The 27,351-nt window shown below is 42.7% G+C and overlaps 2 protein-coding genes across 2 annotated transcripts in view; one reads left to right on the plus strand and one right to left on the minus strand.

The window, feature by feature from the left end:
• Nucleotides 1-202: 202 nt before the first annotated feature.
• Nucleotides 203-5,112, minus strand: LOC130112657 (dynactin subunit 6-like). The gene is made up of 7 exons (XM_056280112.1): nucleotides 5,027-5,112; nucleotides 4,760-4,824; nucleotides 4,544-4,649; nucleotides 4,347-4,435; nucleotides 4,170-4,217; nucleotides 3,908-4,050; nucleotides 203-1,850 (listed from the first exon to the last, which is right to left on the minus strand). Exons 1-7 carry the CDS (start codon nucleotides 5,053-5,055, stop codon nucleotides 1,758-1,760), a joined length of 573 nt encoding a protein of 190 aa, XP_056136087.1. The 5' UTR covers nucleotides 5,056-5,112; the 3' UTR covers nucleotides 203-1,757.
• Nucleotides 5,113-6,276: 1,164 nt separating this feature from the next.
• Nucleotides 6,277-27,351, plus strand: part of hgsnat (heparan-alpha-glucosaminide N-acetyltransferase) — a 30,269-nt gene continuing 9,194 nt past the window's right edge. Inside the window, exons 1-13 of the mRNA XM_056279921.1 lie at nucleotides 6,277-6,520; nucleotides 7,372-7,484; nucleotides 7,874-8,010; nucleotides 14,046-14,164; nucleotides 14,838-14,907; nucleotides 15,285-15,354; nucleotides 16,236-16,339; nucleotides 18,848-18,924; nucleotides 19,102-19,132; nucleotides 20,209-20,369; nucleotides 20,474-20,589; nucleotides 20,861-20,982; nucleotides 21,269-21,395. Coding sequence (XP_056135896.1) covers nucleotides 6,307-6,520; nucleotides 7,372-7,484; nucleotides 7,874-8,010; nucleotides 14,046-14,164; nucleotides 14,838-14,907; nucleotides 15,285-15,354; nucleotides 16,236-16,339; nucleotides 18,848-18,924; nucleotides 19,102-19,132; nucleotides 20,209-20,369; nucleotides 20,474-20,589; nucleotides 20,861-20,982; nucleotides 21,269-21,395 — 1,461 coding nt within the window. The 5' untranslated portion in view covers nucleotides 6,277-6,306. The remainder of the gene's footprint in view (nucleotides 6,521-7,371; nucleotides 7,485-7,873; nucleotides 8,011-14,045; nucleotides 14,165-14,837; nucleotides 14,908-15,284; nucleotides 15,355-16,235; nucleotides 16,340-18,847; nucleotides 18,925-19,101; nucleotides 19,133-20,208; nucleotides 20,370-20,473; nucleotides 20,590-20,860; nucleotides 20,983-21,268; nucleotides 21,396-27,351) is intronic.

The following is a 27,351-nucleotide window of genomic DNA, read 5'->3' on the forward strand; positions in this document are numbered from 1 at the left end:
AGATGCTCTGAATAGTGGGATCACACCTTAATCTTATTTGTTGGCGTTCTGTTCAAATACACAGCCTAGCAGCGTGAGATGTACTGGATCTAAAATGGCCTGTCAGACATCCTGCTATTGGCTTATTATTCCACAGGTGTTTTACCCTCCGAAGTGGCAAGTTAAAGGCTTTTTTTGAGGCCTAGAAAAAGTCACACTAAACCGTGAAAAGGTACAAACTGTTTATTGTGTTCAAAATGTATGGAGCATGGAAATACTTCTGCAAGCCAATTACGGAATCAGTTTTCTTACTTCCACATCTGCACTGGAGAAATCAATTTGTATGGATTCAAAACTCTATTTTTTTTTAATAACATTCATGACTAATCATGAAGGTTAAGTACTGGCTTATGAGTCAGACTCCTTATAATACCGCATCATAACTTGAGGGCATTTAGTCATGGATAACAACCCATCACAATAACATGCACACAAGATTTGTCTTCAATCCAGTGGTTCTCGAACCAGTCCTCAGATACCACCAGTACTAGGGGTGGGGTGATACTGGATCAAATTCCGAATCATTCGATACGGTCTTCATGGCTTGAGATGCTCCCCATTTTGCGAGATCGTGTGTTATTAACACTAGAACGACTGGGATTTCCCTTGTACCTAAAATGACCGCCGGTTTTTAAACTCTATATTCTGTCAAGATAAATACCCAATTGAGATATTAATGCATTGCATATGTTAGTGTGTCTGTTAGGAAACGATTGACACCAAAATTAACATTTTAACAACCTAATACTGCAGCGAATTCAGGGGGCAGCCAGGAACTGCTGCAACTGGGACACAAACCTGGGTCTCCCGCACCACAGGCGACTATGTTAAGCAGTCAACTAAAGGGTCCAACCTGTTAGCCAACAGGCTAGCGAGTCTACACATCAGTGATCATTACAATACTATTTTTCAAACAATTTAAAATGGCCGCTGTCCAATGCCTGTAAATACTGCAATGCCTCAGTGGTAGTCATGGTGCGTCTGAAATGGTGGCTGTACCTAGGCATGTTGGCAATAATACCTGAACTTATTTGTGTGCAATTGATCTAAAACTAATTTTAATGCAATTTTAAGGGCATTCAGGGAGCGGCAGGTCTGTATTCCCCCCCTCAAAGTTATTAAACTTTGAAAATCCAAAATGGTCAAAATGACCGCCTTTGTCATTCTAATAGTTTTAAAGTAAAGCAATTGTGTTACACAACAAGAAAAGATGGCACAAAATTCTGTTAGAACTTTTGCACTTGCATTGCGTTTCAATGCATGCCTTGATAATGCCAAAATGTTGGGCCTAATTCTCAAAATAAATGAAAAATAGAGAACGGCACTGTATCGTATTGAATCGAAATCGTGAGCCCTGAATCGTGAGACGTATCCAACCGTGAAATTGTTGAATCGTCCCACCCCTAACCAGTACTGCTAGTTTTATATTTCTACCAGGTAGTTAATTACATTCACCTGTTGTTCAAATATTCCAGCCTCCAACCAGGGAGGTTTGTGAACGTAATTAACTACCTAGACAACTCGAAAACCAGCAGTACTGATGGTACCCAAGGACCAGATTGAGAGCAATTTCAAAAGAATTTTTAGTCATATAAGCAAACGTGAAAGATGCCCACATTTTACATAATTATGTACATTTATACTTTCCTCCAGAAAATTTTCTTTAGTTGCCAGGTTCTTGCCTTCATTACGAGTCCGTCAGTCCTGAAATTAGGTTTTTAGCTTGTATTCTGGCTGGGTTTGACTGTTTTCTTTAAGTGATGGTAGTTTGGCAAGATCTTCATCAGAAAGTCAAGCTGGAGTGTCTGGGGCTGGAGAGGGAAAGACATACACGACATGCAATGAAGAACAGAGGCAGCTCTTATTTCCTTGACACGGCATTTCTAAAAATATTGTATAACACCTGGTTTTTGGTAGAATTACAATGAGCAGAATTTGTAAGTGACTCTTTTGGGAAATTATTCCCCAACAATATACTGAAAATACTGAGATTTAAATTGTTTTCCAATGAAGACTGAAGACACTGGAAAGTAGTAATTTGAAGCTAGTGATTAAAAACAATCCACCTTGCAAGTCAATGCAGATAATGGACATAACGACTTGCTACCAGTTGTTCGGGCTTTTAATGGGGCCTCAAATTACCAATTAGTAGGTCTTTCCAATGCATGCTATGACACAGTTCATACAGTTTAGTTGAGTAGGAACATGTACCTGCACTAGGACTGTATCAAAAGCAATATTTCTGAGAGATGATGGTAGAGTCACTTAAGTCAAATTTGTCCAACAAAATATGCAACACAGCTGAATATGAATTACATCTATAGATGTAGTATATGTTGTTAAAGTTCTTCTACAAGCCTGTTCTGCCATATTTCCTTTTTAGCTACAACAGCTTTGCTTCTTCAAACTCACCACTTCCTAAAGCTTTAAACTCATGTGCCTTAAATCTAGTTGATTGTATAGGTGTGATGGTGACACAGTTCCCTTCCTGTCAGTAGTGATTTCAGAGTCCTGTCTACCTCTTTAATATATGTAATATTGTGTGAAAATAGCTCCTCTGAAAGTCCACATAATCCTCTCCCTCCCAGCTTTGCCCTCATGTTAAATCTCCATTGAAATTTAGCGGTACGACTTTGTCTCTCTGATCGTGGCTTGCTTGTTGAGGGGAACTGATCTGATACTGAATAGCACCAAGCCAGAAAGGCAACAAAAGCTGTGGTAATAACCACATTGCCATAGCTGCGGCTGAGAACAGAAAGGCAATGTTCTCTAGAGTTTTACATGTTTTGGTTTTTTTTAGCCCCAAGTAAAAGTGGGTAACAGAGAGAGGCTAGAAGTGAAACCGGGAGACGATCTTGTTATTGTAGTCGACCGCAGACCTCGGAAATAGTGCTTTACCAGAAAGGTTTACATTGCCGCTCTACTGGTAATGGTACAGAGCAGCAAAATGAGTTTGGGAGTCTGAAGAATGGTAGAAAATGTATTCACGAAGAAAAAAAAAATTAAAAAAAATTTTCAAGAGCGCGAGGATAACTAGGGAAGCACTATATAAAAGGCTGTCTATTTGCCATTTATCTACAGACTTCAAAACTCTGACCAATATAGTCCCCCCACATGAAACCATTTTGCATATGCCCAGAGGTAATCATGAATATTTCTTTTAAGAAATAACACTAGCTGCCTGAAATCTATCTAACCTAATCTAACATTATGTAACTTAAAAAAAAAATTCTGCATAAAATTTCCCCCTTCATTTAATGTAGTGATGTTTGTGGCGAGAACCTCTGTCCACTTCTTTCCTATTTAGTTTGTTGTTGCGGCCTGTGTTCATCTTTCTGTTTGGGAATATCGAACCTTTAATCAAGTGTCTACAGGGAGTGTTTGCACTACAACCGAAGCACACTTGTCATTACAAGCTCACTTGCTAGCTATTTAGCACCTGTTATACTGCCCAAGTATAGCTCTACAGATGGCTAGTATGGATGTAAACTATCCAGTCTTATTATTTTCAAGACACACCACCTCCAATGTTACATCAATACTTGAAGTTTAGGCTAAGATTTTTTTTTCACTCTGAAAATGATGGTGTTGGCTACCTTTTCAATAACAACTGTGTTCAATAATGTTTTTAACTCACTGTAAGAGGCATGTATACAGCACAACTTGGAGAGAGGAGGTAGACTTGAGTCGGGCTGTTTTTATTTGGATTCAGATTATATTTTGAGTGTTCATGGGTGTCAAATCTTGTATAGGAAACCTTAAAAACAAAATTAAGTTGAGGGATTCTGACTACATGAATTTGCCAAGGATCCAACTTTCGACACCAGATAGAGCCAATCTCCATGTATATGGAAATGTTTTCATTTACCTGTGGTCTCTCCGTTTGTACTCGTCTCATACACCCAGAGCCATATATGACTGTGTTCTCAGGTATGACCTCACAGGTGTTGACCTGGCAGAAGGCACCGATTATACAGCCACTGGTAAGGATCACATTCCTGCCGACATCAGCTGAACAACAACACAGGAAGCGACATCTGATTAAGTTTGACACACCAAATCCCTTTCCCACAAGCCTACACTTGCCCACTGTTGTACATGAACATAAAGATATTAGGAAAACAACCCACCTTTTGATTCTATGACATTGTTGTCCCCGATTTTCAGAGCTTGTGATACTGTTGGTGTGCAGTTAAGGAGACCTTCGACAACTGAGAATGGTCACATTGCTGCTGCTGCATAAAAATACTTGGCATTAAGAAAAAACTAATGCATTATCACACAAGTCCAGCAAGTCACAAGGATACCGCATCCAACTTCAAATACATTATTGATGCCAATGGTCATGGTCTTTGGTTCCACTCCCTCAGAATCTGGTGTGATGTTTTCGGGGTAACTGTTACAAGGGATTGAACAATCAAACACACACACAAGCAAAACGGTAACATTGCAATGCAGAGGTCCATACAGACGAGGGATTAAAATAAAGCGTGTACCACATTACCTGTTGATGATAAGAGCTTGCTCCTCTATCAGATTGCCTTCTCCAATCACTATCGGTCCTGCCTCTGCGATGATGCGAGCCTTGGGGTGGACCACAGTCCTGGGGCCTGGGGGGGGGGGGGGATATACGAACAACTGCGGTTGACTCTGTGTTGAAACGTATAGAATGGTTGGTTTCACAAGAAAGCGAGAGTCATATAAAGAGAAGGCATCTCACCAATAGTCACATCTCCTCTGATTTCACTCTCAACGCACACGACCGCCCCGGCGGCTATTTTAACGCTGGGAAAAAGCACAACAGTTCACACAGTGCTGGAGGCAATACAACTAAGGGTGCTAGCTAACGCTAAACGTCAGATACGTGGCTAGCGTCGTCCTACTTTAGCGTCTTAAAAACACGTCATTGTATGTAAATACCATATGCCTGAGAACGATATAAAATGTGATCAACATTAAAAACAAAAACAAGCTACAAATGAATTACCTTTTCAGAATATTTTGTTTATCAGCCATTGCGGCAGTGTGTCAGGAAGTGAGGACGAGCGCGTCACTCGACGATCGATTTATATTCCTAATCACCGGGCAGTTGTGCGCATGCGGAAGCAGGCAGACGTGCGTTGCGTTCCGGACAACTCGGAAATCGAGGATTTCCAAGCTGCTAGAAAGAAGCGCAATGGGGCGCCGCTTGAAGTAGGAGTTCCTACTTGTGAACTCGGGGGCAAATCCATCTACCCCGACTTCATGGAGAGGCAGCTGCCTGACGTCACACAACAGGTCTTTGAACTGTGGGAGGAAACCGGAGCGCCCGGAGGAAACCCACGCAAACACGGGGAGAGCATGCAAATTCCGCATAGAGGACGACCTGGGATGACCCCCAAGGTTGGACCACCTCGGGGCTCGAACCCAGGACCTCCTTGCTGTGAGGTGACCGCGCTAACCACTGAGCCACCGTGCCGCCGATGGAGGTAAACGATAAACCGTCAACTAAAAGGCAGCGTAAAGACTTGTAGTGAATGCGGGGGATAACGCAACCACGGGAGCTGTCGCGGCCGGGAAGCGAACCCGTATCGCCCGCACCACAGGAGGCATCACTAACCGCTAGACTAAAGGGTCAGACCCGCCAGCCAGCGGCCAGCCTGTCTCCTTATCCATGCACGTTACACTATATTTGCCTGTATTTGATTAAAAAAAAAGAAGTAAAACCTCTCCTGCATGTAAACCGATGTCAGCACATGTCACCAACGTTATTAGATACCTGGTTACGGTAAACGATCTCTGGAAGTCATCTTCTATTGGCGTCGTGCGCCATACTTGGAGGTCGGAACCTCCCGGTTGAAGTGGGAACGGGGGAAATTCCGACCTCGGACATTGAATGGAACGCAGCACAAGCTGTCGAGGGAACGTTTGATCGATTTATCGTCCAATAAATAATTATAACAAGCTACGAATGAGAGGCGCGGCCGAGCAATATCTGGCTTGTGACGGAGGGGGGATACCCGTGCCGGATGTCACTGTTAACGCGACGGCATTTCTTGTGTTGCGAACTGAGGGGAGGCGTTCATGTCAGAGTTGACGTCCAGATGTCCGCACGCAGGCTAAGAGCTTAAAACCTCGGGAGGGGACGAGCATCCGGAGGCAGTTTGGCGGCTAAGCGACGGTCGGTTTGGTCGGGAACCCCCCTACCCACCCCCCTCATAGGCGTCAGGGGTGGGCGAGCAGGTAAACGTGCATCTTGTCCCTCGTCTCTCCCACTACAATGTAAACATGAGGAGGAATCGGAAGTTGCCTTCGCTGTGGGAAGGGGGCGAGCCGGGGGGAAACCAAACGGGGACGCGTCGGGGAGCGGAGGAGGAGAGCGGAGAGAAGGGGGGCCAAGACGCCGAGATGTCGCGACGGGGGAGCCGCACGCTTCGGCTGGCCGCCGCGCTTGTTTTGGTCGGAGCCGTTTGCGCGGCGCCTTTCGCGGCCGACGTCACACGTAAGTAAGCGCCGGCGGCGGCGGCGGCGGGACCTCGCTGCTCTCGGCTGGGCGAGGCGGGGGGGGGGGACGTTGCTTGGATCGGTCGTAGCTGCTACTCTTTAGCCGATAAACCTTATTCAACTGGTGGCTCTTCGAACGAATCTCCCCCTCCCCCCCACCCATTCAGAACGACACAAAAAGATAAAAAGCGCACCCGACTAGGTTGCGTCGGCGCAGGAGTCGCGTGGAGTCTCGGTTCCGCGTTTCACCCCCCGCCTGGACGCACCGAAGGGCCGGGCCAGCTGTTCCACCATCCGCCTCAGACGTTTGAACTTCCCACCAGAGGGGGTTTAGACGGCTAATCGGCCGACAAGGGGGCTTGACGAAGCATGTGACAAGCCGGCTGTGCAGTCGTAACCTCAACTCCCTCACATGCTTCCCTCCCCTTCGAGCCACTTTTGCTTGCTTCCCTCCTTTGGCTTGGGACTAACGGGCCACCCATCCGCCGCACGGTTTATTGGAATAAGTCGATAAAATGTGTTTTGGCACCGAGTCATGAGCGTTAGGGTAAGTTGAGATGGGCTAGCTAACCTTTAAGTGGGGAAGCATATCGGCAACGTTGTGTCAGGAAAGCTGGTATTTTGGGGGTGGGGGTGGGTGGGGGTTGTGCTATAATCGGTGTAACAGAATGTACTGTATTGGCTTTCAATGGTAAATGAGAAGTCTTGATATAGTATGGTTTACACACATGGGTGTGGTGTTCTGGAAAACATGCCAAGACACTCTGAGCTGTTGTAGCTGGCTCTAATAAATATGTTTAATAAATGCATTTGTTCATAATGGTTCCCCTCCCCCCCCTACTGTTTCAGTCGGTCACCCGCATAAGTCTATAGCCCCGAAGATGGACGAGGCAGTTCTGACTGTAAATAATGAGCTTGACACTGAGGTGGTGGTGTCCTGGATGTCAGACCACTGCTACCAGGTGGGTCCGGTGCCTGCACACACACACACACACACACACACACACACACACACACACACACACACACACACACACACACACACACACGGCACTAGCTCAGAGGTCAGAGGTAGAGCAGGTCGTCTGGTAACCGGAGGTGTTCCCGAGCAAGACACCTAACCCCTAACTGCTCCCGATGACTTGCTTGCACCTCGCATGGTTGATGCCACCATCGGTGTATGAGTGTGTGCATAGGTGGATGTGAGGGATAAATTGTGACGCGCTTTGGAAAACAGCGCTGTGTATATGCGCTCCATTTATATTCCCAAACTTTTGATCTAAAATGTATTCTGTAGAGATAGCTGACTTGTTTCTGGATTCACGATGATGATTGTTGGCTTGTGTGTTAGTGTTTGTACCAGGGTCTAGGAGTGGTGCCTGCAGGCCTGGGTCCCGGCATGCCTAGCTCAGTGGACTTCACTGTGGGCACACAGCACGGTATTACCCTGCAGCTCACCAACTCCCCAGTTACTCTGGAGCTCTGCACGTAGGTTACACGTTCACATGCACCCATGCTTATCAGTTCATACCAGACCTGGAAAAAAGGAATATATATACAGTGCTGTGCAAACGTCTTTTGCCACCCTTGAAAAGTATATTTAAAGCTTTGTCTTGGCTGTAAGTCTTTATCATTGCCCCGATAAATAGCTGTTATTCCAAAAACACAAGAATTTCTTGTTTCTAAAAAGTTACTGATATCTTGTGAGATGGCCAGAATAACACAGGTTTGGTTCCCAAACCTCTCCTTTTAGGCACCCCAGCCATTACATAGCTGTGTCTGAAATTGATACCTATTTACCATATAGTATGTTAAATAGTGCGCTATATAGTGTGCTATATGGTAAATAGGGTATTCACCTTTCTCCAGTTTGAGTGTCCGAATTCTAATTGTAAAGTATCTTCGCGATTTAGTGCCCTCAAAAATTCCCACAATGCAACTGATAATGTAGCGTCCAACACATGTACACTACTTTATGCTAAAAATGCCACAATGCAGTGTTTTTCCTCTTCTCCTCTTCACACTCGTTTTATTGTCAAATATCGCGTGATGGGTTGAAAAGCCGCCACAAAATGATCATTTAGCAGTGTATAAAATCTGGATTCATTACTCCCTACAGAGGACCGTATTGAGTGTTTTATATGTAGGGAATAGTGAATGAGGTAAGGATTCTGGACATGGCTTATGTGTTTGTTTAACTCCACCAGCACACCTGATTCAACTTAATGAGGTTTTGGCTAGCGGAACCAGGTGTGCTAGTGGGGGAATTTAACAAATACATGGGTGTATTGGATGGTAACTGCAAATACTGAGGTACCTCAAGGATAGGTTTGGAAATGACTAAAGAAACGTGCTTTGACTTACATAAAATCATAATTTTTGTATCAACAAGGCTATAGAGAGTGAACAATAGACCACCAAACCAAATTTTCAAAATGAGCCGTTCAAGCTGTCGTAAAGAAATGATGAAACTGGGCAAGTTGAAGACGCAAAGTGCAGTAGAAGACCCAGAAATCTTTGCTTCATCATGCTGTACCTTTGGGGGAAAGCAACTGGAAAAGTCTTAATCTTTCGGCACGATAATGACACTAAACACACTTAAAACACCCTCCCTCTCTTCATTCACTCTCTCACCTGCTCGACCAATGCTGCCCAATCTAAGTCAATAGTTAGAATATGCAAGTCTCACATCTACAGTTGACTTGGATGGGGCAACGACATGATCAAAAGTTATTAAAAGAATTTCGATAATCCAAAAAACGTGAACATTATAAAGAAACAACTTCCTTTAGGTTGCAGTCAAAACAGGAAGTGCTGCATATTCTTCTCGCTGCCCGATGTGAGTCAACTGTAGATGTGAGTCACGTACGTATGCGTGACCGTAAGCAGTTTTCCCAGCTTTATTGTATTGTGAAAATAAAGACAGGGTTAGGGTTGGACCAAAATGGACGCATAGCAAGCCTTTTCTTTCTGAAAAGTACAAGTTCATATTAGACTTTGTCACACTTGTGCAAGGGTCTGCCTAGGAGGCTGCGCATCCACAGACAGACAGGCAAAATATTTTTATGAGGTAGATACTTTAGCTTGAGTGCTGCTTAATGTAAAAACCTTTTTTTTCAATATTTCCTGTTCAGTCAATGTGGGTGCTGCGCAAAAGTCTTACACGGCAGGAAAAACACTGGTTTTTCTGTCAGTGTGTGCATGTATCTATCCGCTGCTAATCTCCCACGCTACTGGGCCTGTCAGCCTCATAATTTTCGCACACAGTTATTACTGTGATCGTGGATCGCTCATGGTTGTGGCGTTTCAAAACCTTTGATAAGCCCGTTTTTATACTGCTAACTCCTCAAGCTGGTTTTTCGCCCAAGTCCGAGCACCCGAGAAGGGGATTTGTACTCTACTGAGTGCACTCTTCTAGTTGAAGGTGTGTGTGTGTGATTGCTTGGACAAGGAAAAGAAAAAAAAGCCGAAAAGTCAAGGGACTATTTATAGAAAGTGTTGCAAGAAGCTCAGGAGAATTTGCCACAGAGGTACTTGGGGGGGGGGGGGGGGGGTTGCACAGAAGTGTACCAAATCGAATTGCCTCAGTCATGCGTTCTCTTTAACAACTTTTATTGATTTTTCACTATACATTTTCATGCACATACACGTGAATATATATGCAACTACATATCCATAAATGCATTATACCTGAACCATATGCATAGAGATTAGTACACAGTTTGCACATGTGACCGGTGTACTGACGTTTTTAACCATGCTACACACATATATCTTGCCATACATATTACTCATAATACACACATACATATAGAAAAGAGAAAAAGGAAAACAGACGACAACAAAAACGAAAAAAGGAGGAGGGGGAAGTTCTCTGCCGCCTCAATCTAACTTCCTTATTAAGTTATGCATTCTAAGGAAGGCTGTATAAAATACTGACTTGTTTTAAGAACTCAATAAATTCTTGTTACTCTCTATTGTGTTCAGGTTTATTTGTGTTTATTGTAATGCTATATAGTGTTTTAACAAGCAAATAAACACTTCGTACCTGCATAACTAGTTTAAATGTATTTTTTTTGGGTGGCATAAAACTTTTGCACACTACTTTTTATTTATCTAAATATCGCATTTTAAACCATTGAGTGCGTTATTCACAAATCCACTACAAGCACATATACTGAAACTTGTTTTACGTGTGTGAAACAAATATTTCAGCAGGTCTGAATCTACGGTTACTGGAAACTATTTTTTTAATGCTTGTCTCTAAATAAAGCTGTCGATTGGGTGACATTTCTTATGTTCTACAATATTGTATCTAAATGGGGGGGAAAGCGCATGTGTGTGTGTGTGTGTTTGTGTGTGTTTATATAGCGTTTTTTTCCCCGAAACCGTCAATGGTGTTATAAGTGCTCAACTAATGAGGAGTGGAATATCAACACAGATACAGAAAAAAAATGTATTAAACTTTTTTCCCCCCCTGCATCTGTGTTTTATATATATATAAAATCAGCCAAACTAACAGTTAAGTGAATAACATAGAGTGTCGCCAGGGTTGGGATATATTAGGCAGCAAGTGAACAGTCAGTTCTTGAAGTTGTGTTCGAAGTAGGAAAAATGGACAAGCTTAAGGATCTGAACAACTCTGACATGGGCCAAATTGTGATGGCTAGATGACTGGGTCAGAGCATCTCCAAAATGGCAGGTCTTGTGGGGTGTTCCCAGTATGCAGTGGTCAGTACCTACCAAAAGTCCAAGGAAGGGCAACCCGTGAACTGGCAACAGGGTCATGGGCACCCAAGGCTCATCAATGGACATGGGGAGTGATGGCTAGCCTGTCTGGTCCGATCACACAGAAGAGCTACTTCAGCTCAAATTGCTGAAATAGTTAAATCTGGCTCTGATAGACAGGTATCAGAACTCACAGTGCATCGTAGCTTGCTGCGTATGGTGCTGCGTAGCTGTAGACCAGTCAGAGTGCCCATGATGACCCCTGTCCACCACCGAAAGCAATGGGCAACGTCAGACCTGGACCGTGGAGCAATGGAAAAAGGTGGTCTGCTCTGATAAATCACATTTTCTTTTACGTCATGAGGACAGCCGGATGCATGTGTGCCGTTTACCTGGGGAAGAGATGACACCAGGATGCACTATGGGGAGAAGACAACCGGTGGAGGCAGTGTGATGCTCTGGGCAATGTTCTGCTGGGAAACCTTGGCTCCTGGCGTTCAGAATCAGAATCATGTGGACGTTACTTTCACTTGTACCACTTACCGAAACATCGTTGCAGACCAGGTCCACCCCTTCATGGCAGTGGTATTCCCTGATGGCATTGGCCTCTTTCAGCGGATTAATCCACCCTGCCACACTGCACACATTGTTCAGGAATGGTTTGAGGAACGTGACAGAGTTGCCCTGGCCTCCAAATTCTCCAGATTACAATCCGATTGAGCATCTGTGGGACGTGCCTGAAAAAACAAGTCCAATCCCACCTCGCAACTTACAGGACCTTCTGCTAATGTCTTGGTGCCAGATACCAGAGGACACCTTCAGAGGTCTTGTGGAGTCCATGCCTCGACGAGTAAGAGCTGTTTTGTCAGCACGAGGGGGACCTACACAACCTTAGGCAGGTGGTTTTAATGTTTTGGCTGGTGTGTGTGTGTGTATTTTTTACTATATATATATATATATATATATATATATATATATAATCCTATATGCTCCTTATTTGTTGAGTACTTTCCCTACCATTGAGTGTTTCTTTTGACAAAGTTTTTTTATTTTTATATATATACAGTGCATCCGGAAAGTATTCACACCCCTTCACTTTCCCCACATTTTGTTATGTTACAGCCTTATTCCAAAATGGATTAAATTCCCTTTTTTTCTCATCAATCTACATACAATACCCCATAACGACAAAGTGAAAAAGATTTTGTAGAAATTTTTGCAAATTTATTAAAAATAAAAAACTGAAATATTGCATGTACCTAAGTATTCACAGCCTTTACTCAGTACTTGGTTGAGGCACCCTTGGCAGCGATTACAGCCTCAAGTCTTCTTGGGTATGAAGCTACAAGCTTGGCACACCTATATTTGGGGTATTTCTCCCATTCTTCTCCACAGATCCTCTCGAGCTCTGTAAGGTTAGATGGGGAACGTCGCTGCACAGCTATTTTCAGGTCTTTCCAGAGATGTTCAATGGGGTTCAAGTCTGGGCTCTGGCTGGGCCACTCAAGGATATTCACAGACTTGTCCCAAAGCCACTCCTTCGTTGTCTTGGCTGTGTGCTTAGGGTCGTTGTCGTGTTGAAAGGTAAACCTTCGCCCCAGTCTGAGGTCCTGAGTGCTCTGGAGCAGGTTTTCATCAAGGATCTCTCTGTACTTTGCTCCATTCATCTTTCCCTCGATCCTGACTAGTCTCCCAGTTCCTGCCGCTGAAGAACATCCCCACGGCATGATGCTGCCACCACCATGCTTCACTGTAGGGATGGTATTAGCAAGGTGATGAGAGGTGCCTGGTTTCCTCCAGATGTGACGTTTGGCACTCAGGCCATAGAGTTCAATCTTGGTTTCATCAGACCAGAGAATCTTGTTTGTCATGGTCCGAGAGTCCTTTAGGTGCTTTCTGGCAAACTCCAAGCGGGCTGTCATGTGCCTTTTACTGAGCAGAGGCTTCCGTCTGGCCACTCTACCATAAAGGCCTGATTGGTGGAGTGCTGTAGAGATGGTTGTCCTTCTGGAAGGTTCTCCCATCTCCACAGAGGAAATGCTGGAGCTCTGTCAGAGTGACAATCGGGTTATTGGTCACCTCCCTGACCAAGGCCCTTCTCCCCCGATTGCTCAGTTTGGCTGGGCGGCCAGCTCTTGGAAGAGTCCTGGTGGATCCAAACTTCTTCCATTTACGAATGATGGAGACCACTGTGCTCTTTGGGACCTTCAAAGCTGTAGAAATTTTTTTGTACCCTTCCCCAGATCTGTGCCTCGATACAGTCCTGTCTCGGAGGTCCACAGATAATCCCTTTGACTTCATGGCTTGGTTTCTGCTCTGACATGCGCTGTCAACAGTGGGACCTTATATAGACAGGTGTGTGCCTTTCCAAATCCTGTACAATCAATTGAATTAACTAGACGTGGACTCAAATCAAGATGTAGAAACATCTCAAGAATGATCAGTGGAAACAGGATGAACCTGAGCTCAATTTTGAGTGTCATAGCAAAGGGTGTGAATACTTATGTACATGCAATATTTCAGTTTTTTATTTTTAATAATTTTGCAAAAATTTCTACAAAACCTTTTTCACTTTTTCATTATGGGGTATTGTGTGTAGATTGATGAAAAAAAAAAGGAATTTAATCCATTTTGGAATAAGGCTGTAACATAACAAAATGTGGGGATAGTGAAGGGGTGTGAATACTTTCTGGATGCACTGTGTATATATATATACACACACACACACACACACACACATATATATACATGATCTTCCTCTGTCATATGGCTTGGTGTTTTTCTCTAATCTCTAGGGTTCCATATCACTTTGGGGAGCATGGGAACTACTCGCTGTGGGTGAAAAATCTGAACGACTCCTCAGAGGTCAATTGCTCTATGGTGATAAATGCAGACCCTATCAACGGCTATTTGCGTGAGTGTGGTATATTTGCACACACAGACACATACAGTAATTGTGTGAACTTTTATTAACAAAGCAACATGTACATGTTGGCCCTCACTTAAAATGCATTCCTTGTCTGGGCCAGTCAGTTTTAGCTTGTAATACCAGGTCACAGTGATGAGATGCATCTTCCCCTCAGGTCAGTCAAAATTTGATCAGTGGTGTCTGATATAACATTTGATAGATGGGCAATGACTTCATGGATCAGGACATTGACAAAGACACTGCATAGTCGGTACTGGGTGAGGCCGCTGCAAACGCAAGTCCGCGCTGCCATCTTCCCACACCGGACTGGGTGGAAGTAGACTGATTCCATCGAGCAGGACAAATAGACCTGTCTAGCATGGCAAAATACTTAGCTTACCTCAGTTTCCACGCTGATATTGATATACTCTCTCTTAAATTCTCCCTGAGGAAGAGTGCAACTAATCAATTTGCTTTGCCTAAAATATGCATGTATCATATTTATCATCACATTTACTCTTCCATTATGACAGTCCCGTTTTAGTCTTGAGCGTTTTACCATGTGTATTTTTCCTCATGTTGAAGGAGTGGTTCTCCTCCCTTCAGTTTTCATATATTCCCACCTGCCACCTTCTACAAAGGACATCTGTGATTTTTATGCACTTCTCTGTCCCGTCAGCGATCTTGATAGCCTTCCTCTTGTTGACCGGACTGGCCATATTGTCCGCCATTGGAGGAACAATTTTAGGGTAAGCTGCTTTCTGCATTGTTAAAAATGTGGATCAGTTTAATATCTGTCATGGGTGTCGGTGTCTGCAAAGGATACGAATGCATTGAATTAGCGTCATGCTTTCTTATTTAGAACCAAATTGCGTGGAATGATTCTTTATAATAATGGTTCTCAGCTTTATTAATTACAATTAATGTATTTGTTGTTAAATGGAAATGGAGCATGCAGTCTGCAAGAAGAGGTAGTACCTAAAGATGAACAACAAACTGCTGTAAAATTTGAGGATTAAAATGTTTTATTTCATCAATGGCTGATTTAAATAGATTTTACTGAAGTTGATATAATGTGTATGTTTGATCAAACAAACACATCTAATATGTTGCATGTATTGTTTAGGTTGGATGTAGTGAAGGGTATCCTCCTCCAAATGACCAATGCCATGGAGACAGAAAGGCTCATCAACTCGGTGAGTGTTTTGGAGAGATGATGTTTTTCAAGGACATCCTTTTAATCAGACTTCATACTTTGAACGATTATGAGCTAGACCTAAAAGCCCAATTACAATGCTTCGGTCACTGTGAGAGGTAACTTTAATGTATAATTGTATTTTGCCTGGGGCTGGGCAATATATTGATGTTATATCTATATCGTGATATCATATGGGATTTTGGATGTTGTAATATCGTGACATGACTCAAGTGTTGTCTTTTTCTGGTTTTAAAGGCTGTATTACAGTTAAGAGATGCAATTTTATGAACTTATTAGACTGTTCTAGCTGTTGTATTGTTGGTGTCTATCTGTTTGGACATCATAGCCACATTACTAAATGTCACTGCATAAATATTTTGGGAGACCACCAGTAGGTATCTCTACAATATAGTCCATCCATCCATCCATTATCCAAGCTGCTTACCCCAATTGGGGTCGCGGGGATGCTTGAGCCTATCCCAGCAGTCACTGGGCGGCAGGCGGGGAGACACCCTGGACAGGCTGCCAGTCCATCACAGGGCCGACACATTCACACCTAGGGACAATTTAGTATGGCCGAGTCACCTGACCTACAGTATAGTCAAAATATCAATATCGAGGTATTCGGTCAATAATATCATGTTTTATTTTGTCCATATCGCCCAGCCCTAATTTTGCCATTGCATTTTTTCATGTTTATTACAAATCTATTACATTTACTTGCAGTAAATAGTAGCTGCTCTATGTTTGGCTCGTTTTGTCTTTTTTTTTTTAAATGGAAAGATGCAGTTTGTGTTTGACAGCGCTTGGTTTGTTCTGTAATGCAGTGCTAAAATGTAACCTTAAATCTGAGGTTTAATGTTTTCTCTTGCAATTCAGGAGCTCGGTTCCCCGGGCAGGGGAGTCGAGACAGTCACCGACAACATCCTCCCTTCCACCGCCAGCCCCAGCAAGAGGCTTCGATCCTTGGACACATTCAGAGGGTACACACTCTTCTTGGCTGCTCTAATCTCAAACCTACTGTTTGAATATTGGTTTAGTTAAACAGTCTGAAGGACTATTTGATTAACAGCTTTGATATATTTGGAGTAAAGAAAGTCTCAAAAATAACCCCAGGGCCAGTATCTAGAGCACCATACAATCAGATAGAAGATGATGATATGCTTGACCAAACTTCATGAGCATAGAATAAATCATTCTCTATTAGCACTGCGTAAAGATAACGTGTCAAATGACGTCAAATACTTGGGAAGTGAAAAACTAAGAGACTACAGGAGAGTGTGCTGGTGAATTAGAAGCATTACGGCCATAGCAGGTTGACAAGACGATTGTGTCCTTGCACAGTTCTGACTGGTACACCTAGTAACTGTGGGACTGACCGAACAGGAAAAGACCATTTTCCCTGTAAATATGAAATACACCAAAGCGGTTCAGGTTTTGATAGGCATTATAAACCATCAGTAATTCCTGGGTTTGCACATTAGGAGTGGTGAAATTTCCCTTTAAGTTGGGTGATCACCATGTTGTGTCCTCAGGGATGTGTTCTCACTATAATGGGGTTACTGTTCAAATATCCAAGAGGATACAGTGGTTGTTTATTTTTGGATTACTCAGCATCTCCAGTGCCATGAAAAAGTATTTGTTCCTTCTTCCTGATTTCCTCTATTTTTGAATATCTGTCACATTTGTTTCAGATCTTCATACAAAATATGATCTAATATGAAGAGAACCCAAGTAAATGCAAAATTCAGTTTTAAACCAGAAGAATGCACTCAGTAGAGTGCAGATCCCTGTCAGGCATATTGCCCCTTCTCCGGTGATCAGACTTGGCGACAAACCACCTCTTTTTTCACCTACCAGGAGAAGGGAAAATACAGAGGCACCGCCTGCATATTATCTCCCCGTCTCTGGTGCTCGGACATTGGCAAAAAACCAGCTGAGGAGTTAGCACTAAATTGCGGTATGAAACATGTTTTTCAAAGGTCTGACAATAAGAACATCATACCAACAGTAAAACATGGTGGTGGTAGTGTGATGGTGTGGGGACGCTTTGCTACCTCAGGCCCTGGAAGACTCTCCATCTTTGAAGGAACCATGAATTCTGCTCCCTACCAGAACACTCTGAAGGAGAATGTCTGGTCATCAGTCCGTCATCTGAAGCTGAAACATAATTGGGTTATGCAGCAGGACAATGATCTAAAACACAAGAGTAAGTCCACCTCAGAATGACTCAGAAGAAACAAAATTAAGGTTTTGGAGTGACCTAATCAAAGTCCTGACTTGAACCCCATTGAGATGCTGTCAATCATCATCAGTTCCGTAACCTATGGAGGTTGTAGGAGCACAGCTGATGCCTCAACAGGTTGAGTCGTCATTGTGTTTCAGAAGGGGGAGTACCTGGTGGTCCCTATCTCCTCTCCAGGTATGGATGGCTGTTGGTTCACAGAGGAACTCATCCGCCCTTTGATAGGTTTTGTTTTTAGTCCTGCTGGGTGTCCACACACCCTCCTCACAACAACGCAATGGTTGAAGTGGGAGTGCCGGTTTAGTTGCCGATGACCCGAAGGTTGCAGTTTAACGTCATACCCAGGACAGTGCGATGCTGTGGCAGGACCTTAAACAAGCAGTTCATGCTTGAAAATCCTCCAATGTCACTGAATTCCAGCGATTCTGCAAATAAGAGCGGGCCAAAATTCCTCCACAGCGACGTGAAAGACTGATGTCCAATTTTAGGAAGTATTTGATTGCAGTTCAGGGGGGTGGTTACTTTTTCACATGGGTGATATGGGTGTTGGGTAACTTCTTTAAAAACTATTTTGGGTGGCATGGTGGCCCAGTGGTTAGCACTGTTGCCTCACAGCAAGAAGGTCCCAGGTTCAAACCCCCAGGCCGTCCCAGGTCCTTTCTGTGTGGAGTTTGCATGTTCTCCCCGTGTCTGCTTGGGTTTCCTCCGGGTGCTCCGGTTTCCTGCCACCATCAAAAAGACATGCATGTTAGGGTTAATACTCCTGCCTGTCCCCCTGAACAAGGCAATTGAAAGAAGAACTGGAGTTGGTCCCTGGGTGCTGCAGCTGCCCACTGCTCCTATACAATAAGATGGATTAAATGCAGAAAACAACTTTCATTTTAACCGAACAACTGTACAGTGACAGAATAAAGTGGCTTTCTTCTTCTTTTGTGTTTTCTCGAATTCTCTTTGTCTTATTTCATTTTGTATGAAGCTCTGAAACCGTTCAGTGTGACAGATGTGCAAATAGAGGAGATCAGGAAGGGGCAAATACTTTCTCACAGCACCGTATAAAGCAAACCGTAATTTACATTTCCTTTATATTTTTGATGCACTGTATGCACATGGTTATAATGCCTTTGTGTCTTGTTTGGCATCATGCTCAGAGGCAAATGATTACTTTGAGTGATTTATTTGTTGTTTTTTTTTTTTTTTGTGTTTTTGTGTTTTTTTGTTTTTGTTTTTTTTTGCCTTTTCCTCTCAGTATCTCCTTGATCATCATGGTGTTTGTAAATTACGGAGGAGGGCGGTACTGGTTCTTCAGACATGAAAGCTGGAATGGTGAGCCCAAGTTTCTCTCATTGTTATTTTAAACCATGTGTCAAATATTTTTCACATCTAACCTCGTAGTGCTGGCCATACACTTAACCTCGATGCTTCTGTTGCCCGGATCGTGGGTGACTAGAACTGTTTAAATGCAGTTGACGCCGTAGTGAGCATTTCCCATTTTGTTTTCAGGCCTTACTGTTGCTGATCTGGTTTTCCCTTGGTAAGATAATTTTCCCTTATTATTTTAGTGATTCCCCAACTTCCGTTCAACACTAGAGAAAGCAGACAATCCTTCATCATTTCTGCTTGAATAAAATGACCAGTTGTGGACACTCCGGCTTCAGAAAGTAAAAGTCTGTGGCGTAGCGGTCTAAGCGTCGGCTTGGTGTCGATGCAGTTGCCCACTGGGGACTGGGGTTCGCGCCCCGGTCTCGTCAGATCCGACTATGGCCGGACTCGATGAAGCAGCAATCATTGGCAACGCTGTCTTCGGGAGGGGGGCGGAGTCGGCTTGTGTTCGTCATGTGAATGCGTCTCTGTGTGTGTCGGAAAAACAGTGGTTCGGCTTGGATTCGCCTTGTCACGAAAGTGGGGAGGCGCTTTCCTTCGAGACTGCCGGCCGGAGAGATGCAGTTGGCGAACGCATGCAATACGAGGGTGGGTGTTTGAATTAAAATAGGGATCAATTGGCCACTAAATTGGGAGAAAAAAGGGGGAAAATCAGAAATAAATTATTTAAAAAAAAAAAAAAAAAGAAAGTAAAAGTCTGACCATGTATTTGTTCTAGCCATTCACTAAACAAGGCAATTTCCCTCTACCTGGCTGAAGAGTTGTGCTAATTAACTTCAGCTGGTGTAGCATATGGTGGAACAAATACGTGGCAGGACTTTTACTGAAGCCGGGGTGTCCACCTCTGAAACTGACAGAACCAGGGACTTCTTTATCACCGCTGCAATCACATTGATCAGGTTGCAAATTAAATGAAGCAAAGAACTTCATATTTAGCAATCAAGAACACATTTTTAGTCACACTCCCTTCAAGCTTTTGTTCATTCGTCCATCAAGCTCTTGACTATAAAGTGAATCCCAAGTAAAATGCTGCTGTGCTAAAAACTAAACTCTGTTTCTCCCTTCTTTGGTGTAGTCTTGGAGAAACGGAAGCTTGAATACTATACTCGCATGATGAGTGAACCCTGTCGCCTTCCTTTTTTTCTTTTTCCCTCATTCCATCTTCCTCACTCTTCCACTCTTATTTTTTCTTCTTCTACCCCTTCGCTGTTCTGCCTTTGAAACCAGGTTTGTGTTCATAATGGGGACATCCATTGCCCTGTCAGTCAACTCACTGCTGCGAGCAGGCTCGACTCGCTCCTCCCTGTTGTGGAAGGTTGTATGGAGGAGCTTGCAGCTCTTCATCATAGGTGTCTTCATCATTAACCCTAACTACTGCCAGGGGCCGTGTGAGTAGACACACACACACACACACACACACATCCACTTAGACAACACAGTCTTGCACTCTAAACTGTGTGTGCGCTTGTGTACATTCATGCCTCATCTGCAGTGTCTTGGGATAGTCTACGGATCCCAGGTGTGTTGCAACGTCTGGCCTGGTCATACCTTGTTGTAGCCTGCCTTGATCTGTGTGTGGCCAGAGCTCGCCTCGACAACCTACCAATGGTCAGTCACCACCTAGATTTTGCCGTCAGCCTTTAATTTTTGAGTCAGTGTTTACATTTTTTTATTTGTGGAACTGTTGAGAGTGAAAAAGAAAACCAACTGCCATAGAAACGAATGAAAGGATAATTATATTTTACTTTTTTTTTGCTTTTGTCACACGGTGATCTCATGTTTGGTATCTTAAGTTAGATATATTGGTGTGCTCTCAGAAAGTGAAAGCTATGTTTACTGTACAGACACATCTAGTTGTGGGCTTTGCTGTATTATCCAGGAGGCGTGGTGGTACCCTGGCTGTGAGATCATCCTCTATTGGCAAGCCTGGCTATGTGTGGTGGTCTTGGAAACAGCTTGGCTCTGTCTCACCTTCCTACTTCCTGTGCCGGGATGCCCAACGTGAGTTAAAAAGAGTGCCTGTGCGTTTTGTGTGAGTGTATGTTTTAACTGTTTGCTCTAGATGGCAATATTTTCTCCATCCTCCCTTTTTAAAGATGCCATTGATTTGTGTTTGTGTATGTGTGTGTATGCTGCTTTTTGAGCAACACATAAATGAAAACAGTTGACACTTGACTAATTGTGACTTTTTTTATACTTTTGCTTCCTGTGGTTGACATTTTAAGCCCCTTACTGTACCATTTGTCTGCTAAGTTTAATACCTAACCTTACTCTTTTTTCTTTGTAGCGGTTACTTGGGCCCTGGTGGGATTGGTGATATGGGGCTTTATGCCAACTGCACTGGTGGGGCGGCTGGATACATCGACCGTTGGCTGCTTGGGGACAGCCACATCTATCAGACGCCCTCCTCGCGGGTTGGTGAAAAGCTATAAAAAAAATGGAATTTTTACAGTTAATATATGTAGATAGATTGTAGATAGATGTAGAGAAAAAAACCTTTAATTCATAGCAGCACAAGCCTGTTTCGTGTGTCACGCACTCATCAGCTGCCAAGTTGGATATATACACTACCGTTCAAAAGTTTGGGATCACCCAAACAATTTTGTGTTTTCCATGAAAAGTCACACTTATTCACCACCATATGTTGTGAAATGAATAGAAAATAGAGTCAAGACATTGACAAGGTTAGAAATAATGATTTGTATTTGAAATAAGATTTTTTTTACATCAAACTTTGCTTTCGTCAAAGAATCCTCCATTTGCAGCAATTACAGCATTGCAGACCTTTGGCATTCTAGCTGTTAATTTGTTGAGGTAATCTGGAGAAATTGCACCCCACGCTTCCAGAAGCAGCTCCCACAAGTTGGATTGGTTGGATGGGCACTTCTTTGAGCAGATTGAGTTTCTGGAGCATCACATTTGTGGGGTCAATTAAACGCTCAAAATGGCCAGAAAAAGAGAACTTTCATCTGAAACTCGACAGTCTATTCTTGTTCTTAGAAATGAAGGCTATTCCATGCGAGAAATTGCTAAGAAATTGAAGATTTCCTACACCGGTGTGTACTACTCCCTTCAGAGGACAGCACAAACAGGCTCTAACCAGAGTAGAAAAAGAAGTGGGAGGCCGCGTTGCACAACTGAGCAAGAAGATAAGTACATTAGAGTCTCTAGTTTGAGAAACAGACGCCTCACAGGTCCCCAACTGGCATCTTCATTAAATAGTACCTGTTAGAGCCTGTTTGTGCTGTCCTCTGAAGGGAGTAGTACACACCGGTGTAGGAAATCTTCAATTTCTTAGCAATTTCTCGCATGGAATAGCCTTCATTTCTAAGAACAAGAATAGACTGTCGAGTTTCAGATGAAAGTTCTCTTTTTCTGGCCATTTTGAGCGTTTAATTGACCCCACAAATGTGATGCTCCAGAAACTCAATCTGCTCAAAGAAGTGCCCATCCAACCAATCCAACTTGTGGGAGCTGCTTCTGGAAGCGTGGGGTGCAATGTCTCCAGATTACCTCAACAAATTAACAGCTAGAATGCCAAAGGTCTGCAATGCTGTAATTGCTGCAAATGGAGGATTCTTTGACGAAAGCAAAGTTTGATGTAAAAAAAATCTTATTTCAAATACAAATCATTATTTCTAACCTTGTCAATGTCTTGACTCTATTTTCTATTCATTTCACAACATATGGTGGTGAATAAGTGTGACTTTTCATGGAAAACACGAAATTGTTTGGGTGATCCCAAACTTTTGAACGGTAGTGTATATATATATATATATATATATATATATAATCATTTTAATATACACTACCGTTCAAAAGTTTGGGGTCACATTGAAATGTCCATATTTTTGAAGGAAAAGCACTGTACTTTTCAATGAAGATAACTTTAAACTAGTCTTAACTTATAAGAAATACACTCTATACATTGCTAATGTGGTAAATGACTATTCTAGCTGCAAATGTCTGGTTTTTGGTGCAATATCTACATAGGTGTATAGAGGCCCATTTCAAGCAACTATCACTCCAGTGTTCTAATGGTACAATGTGTTTGCTCATTGGCTCAGAAGGCTAATTGATGATTAGAAAACCCTTGTGCAATCATGTTCACACATCTGAAAACAGTTTAGCTCGTTACAGAAGCTACAAAACTGACCTTCCTTTGAGCAGATTGAGTTTCTGGAGCATCACATTTGTGGGGTCAATTAAACGCTCAAAATGGCCAGAAAAAGAGAACTTTCATCTGAAACTCGACAGTCTATTCTTGTTCTTAGAAATGAAGGCTATTCCATGCGAGAAATTGCTAAGAAATTGAAGATTTCCTACACCGGTGTGTACTACTCCCTTCAGAGGACAGCACAAACAGGCTCTAACCAGAGTAGAAAAAGAAGTGGGAGGCCGCGTTGCACAACTGAGCAAGAAGATAAGTACATTAGAGTCTCTAGTTTGAGAAACAGACACCTCACAGGTCCCCAACTGGCATCTTCATTAAATAGTACCCGCAAAACACCAGTGTCAACATCTACAGTGAAGAGGCGGCTGCGGGATTCTGGGCTTCAGGGCAGAGTGGCAAAGAAAAAGCCATATCTGAGACTGACCAATAAAAGAAAAAGATTAAGATGGGCAAAAGAACACAGACATTGGACAGAGGAAGACTGGAAAAAAGTGTTGTGGACGGATGAATCCAAGTTTGAGGTGTTTGGATCACAAAGAAGAACGTTTGTGAGACGCAGAACAAATGAAAAGATGCTGGAAGAATGCCTGACGCCATCTGTTAAGCATGGTGGAGGTAATGTGATGGTCTGGGGTTGCTTTGGTGCTGGTAAGGTGGGAGATTTGTACAGGGTAAAAGGGATTCTGAATAAGGAAGGCTATCACTCCATTTTGCAACGCCATGCCATACCCAGTGGACAGCGCTTGATTGGAGCCAATTTCATCCTACAACAGGACAATGACCCTAAACACACCTCCAAATTGTGCAAGACCTATTTAGAGCAGAAGCAGGCAGCTGGTATTCTATCGGTAATGGAGTGGCCAGCGCAGTCACCAGATCTGAACCCCATTGAGCTGTTGTGGGAGCAGCTTGACCGTATGGTACGCAAGAAGTGCCCATCCAACCAATCCAACTTGTGGGAGCTGCTTCTGGAAGCGTGGGGTGCAATTTCTCCAGATTACCTCAACAAATTAACAGCTAGAATGCCAAAGGTCTGCAATGCTGTAATTGCTGCAAATGGAGGATTCTTTGACGAAAGCAAAGTTTGATGTAAAAAAAATCTTATTTCAAATACAAATCATTATTTCTAACCTTGTCAATGTCTTGACTCTATTTTCTATTCATTTCACAACATATGGTGGTGAATAAGTGTGACTTTTCATGGAAAACACAAAATTGTTTGGGTGACCCCAAACTTTTGAACGGTAGTGTATATTATTTTAATATCTATTTATGGTGGTGTTAATAGGCAAGGCCACTTTATTTATAAAGAATCAGAAACACTTTATTTGTCATTTCATTTCATGCACTTGCGCACACGAAATGAAGCGAAACATCATTTCCCCCAGCCCACAGCAGTGCAACACAAAGACCAAAACCCATATCCAAGAACTGCAAGAACATATATATCCAAACTAACACATATATCTAAACTAAAAAAAAAAAAAATCCCTGTCCAGGAGAACAAACGCCAGCCAGGATGACTGTCGGAACTGCCAGTCTGCATGGGCTAGCAGTTAGCTTAGCCTGCCCCACTTCTGCATCCCGTCAGACCACCCTCGGTGTTCCCTGTCTGGGTGCAGCTCCGGAATATATAAAAAAAATATAGCACATTTTATACACAAGGCAGATTCAATGTGCTTCACATAAAAAAAATGAAAAAAATTATACAATAAAAAAGGATTTAACAAGTAATTCATAAAAAGACTTAAATTAAAGAATAAAATCAAAATGTAATGCAAGGTTTACAACTTTGCAAAAGCCAAAGTGTAAGGTTTGCAGTTTAGCAGAAAGCAGTAGTAAACATAAACCTTTTTAATATGGATTTAAAAGTAGTCAGTGTAGGAGCAAGTCTCAAATCTTCTGGAAGTTTATTCCAGCTATTCGTTGAGTAGTAGCTTAAAAAGACATCAAAAGACATGCATGTCCAGGCCAACACTACTGTCTGTGCCACTGACCAAGACAAGGCAAATTTATCCATATAGCCCATCTCCGCAACAAGACAATTCAGAGTGCTCCACACAAAACACAAAAGGCATAAAGAAGCAACATAAGGCAATAAATGAAAATTTTAAAAAACAATAAAAAGAGAGTTAAAGTTACAGTGCAGTGTAAGATGAAAATCAAAAGCTTCAAGCTTGATTTAATAAAAGACAGTGGCAAAGAGGAAAGTCTTCAGCCTAGATTTAAAAGAACTGATAGTTGTAGCAGACCTACAGTTTTCAGGGAGTTTGTTCCAGATATGTGGTGCATAAAAACTGAAAGCTGCCTCTCCGTGTTTAGTTTTGACTTTGGGGACAGAAAGCAGACCTGTCCTGCATGATCTGAGTGGTCTGGGTGGTTCATAGTGTAGCAGTAGGTCAGAAATGTATTTTGACCCTAACCCATTCAGTGCTATAAACCAAGAGCAGAGTTTTAAAATCAATTATTTGATGGACAGGAAACCAGTGTAGCGACCTCAGGACTGGAGTGATGTGATCCACTCTTTTGGTCTTAGTAAGGACTCAAGCAGCAGCTTTCTGAATCGGCTGCAGCTGTTTGATCGATTTCTTTAGAAAGACCAGCAAAGACACCATTACAGTCGTTGAGTCGACTGAAGATAAATGCATGGATAAGTTTTTTTTTTCAAATCCTGCTGAGACATAAATCCTTTAATTCTTAATATATTCTTCAGGTGAAAGAAGGCAGACTTTGTAATTGTCTTAATGTGGCTATCTAAATTCAGGTCTGAGTCCATAACTATACCAAGATTTCTGGCTTGATTCATGGTTTTTAACATTACCGATTGTAGTGGAGTGCTGACTTAGTCATTCTTCCTTGGTTCCAAAGACAATTACTTCAGTTTTATCTTTGTTTAATTGAAGAAAATTCTGAGTCATCCAATCATCGATTTGTTTAATGTACTTACTCAGGCTTGTATGGGATTATAGTCCCCTGGTGATATGGTTATGTCAGTCTGTGTGTTGTCTGCATAATTATGGTAACATATTTTGTTGTTTTCCATAATCTGGACTAGTGGGAGCATATAGATGTTAAACAGAAGTGGCCCCAGAATGGAGCCTTGGGGAACTCCACAGCTCGTTTTTGTATTGGAGCCTTGGGGAACTCCACAGGTCATTTTTGTATTGGAGCCTTGGGGAACTCCACAGGTTATTTTTTTATGCTCAGATTTGAAATTACTTATAGACACAAAGTATTCCCTGTCATTTAAGTAGGATTCAAACCAGTTTAGTGCTGTGCCAGAAAGTCCCACCCAGTTTTCCAGTTGGTCCAGTAATATGTTGTAGTCAACTGTGTCAAATGCAGCACTGAGATCCAATAATACCAGGACTGAGATTCTGCCACTGTCTGCGTTTAAGCGGATGTCATTGAGCAGTCTTAGTGCTGTGGTGTGGTCGAAATCCTGACTGGAAGACATCAAAACTGTTCTTTAGTGCCAAAAAGTTGTGGAGCTGCTTGAAAATGGCTTTTTCAGTTATTTTACTCAGAAACGTGAGGTTTGATTATGGGCCTATAACTTCATTAGTGAAGCGTCTAGATTATTATTTTTAGGAGTGGCTTGAAGATTGCAGTTTTCAGGGCCTGTGGGAAGAGACCTGAGAGAAGAGATGTGTTGACAGTTTTGTAGAAGATCTGAGTACATGCAATTAGAAACATTTTTGAAAAAGCCTGTTGGCAGAATATCAAGGCAGCAGGAGGAGGATTTCAGATGTTGTATAATGTCCCCCAAGTTTTTATGGTTGATGGGATCAGATTGTGAGATGCTGTTCGAATTGATTTTAGGTGGACTTAGGGATAACACATTCCCTGTACCTATTAAGGAGGCACTGGTTCCCTGTCTAATGTTCTGAATTTTGTCATTAAAGAAGGAGGCAAATTCATTGCAGGCCCCGGTAGATAGAAATTCAGAGGCAACTGCCACTGGGGGGGTTTGGTAGCCTGTCGACAGTAGAAAATAAGGCACATTCATTATCATTTTTTTGGCAATGATGTCAGAGAAGTAAGACCTCCTTGCATTTCTCAATTCCAAATTATAAATGCGCAGTCTCTCTTTATAGGTTTCTTAATTAATAGTAAGATTTGTTTTTTGCCACCTGCATTCAGCTTTACGACACTCTCTTTTTTTCTGTTCTGACCAGTATGGCACATCTCCATGG

Source organism: Lampris incognitus, chromosome 5, assembly GCF_029633865.1.
Source record: "Lampris incognitus isolate fLamInc1 chromosome 5, fLamInc1.hap2, whole genome shotgun sequence".
NCBI lineage: Eukaryota > Metazoa > Chordata > Actinopteri > Lampriformes > Lampridae > Lampris > Lampris incognitus.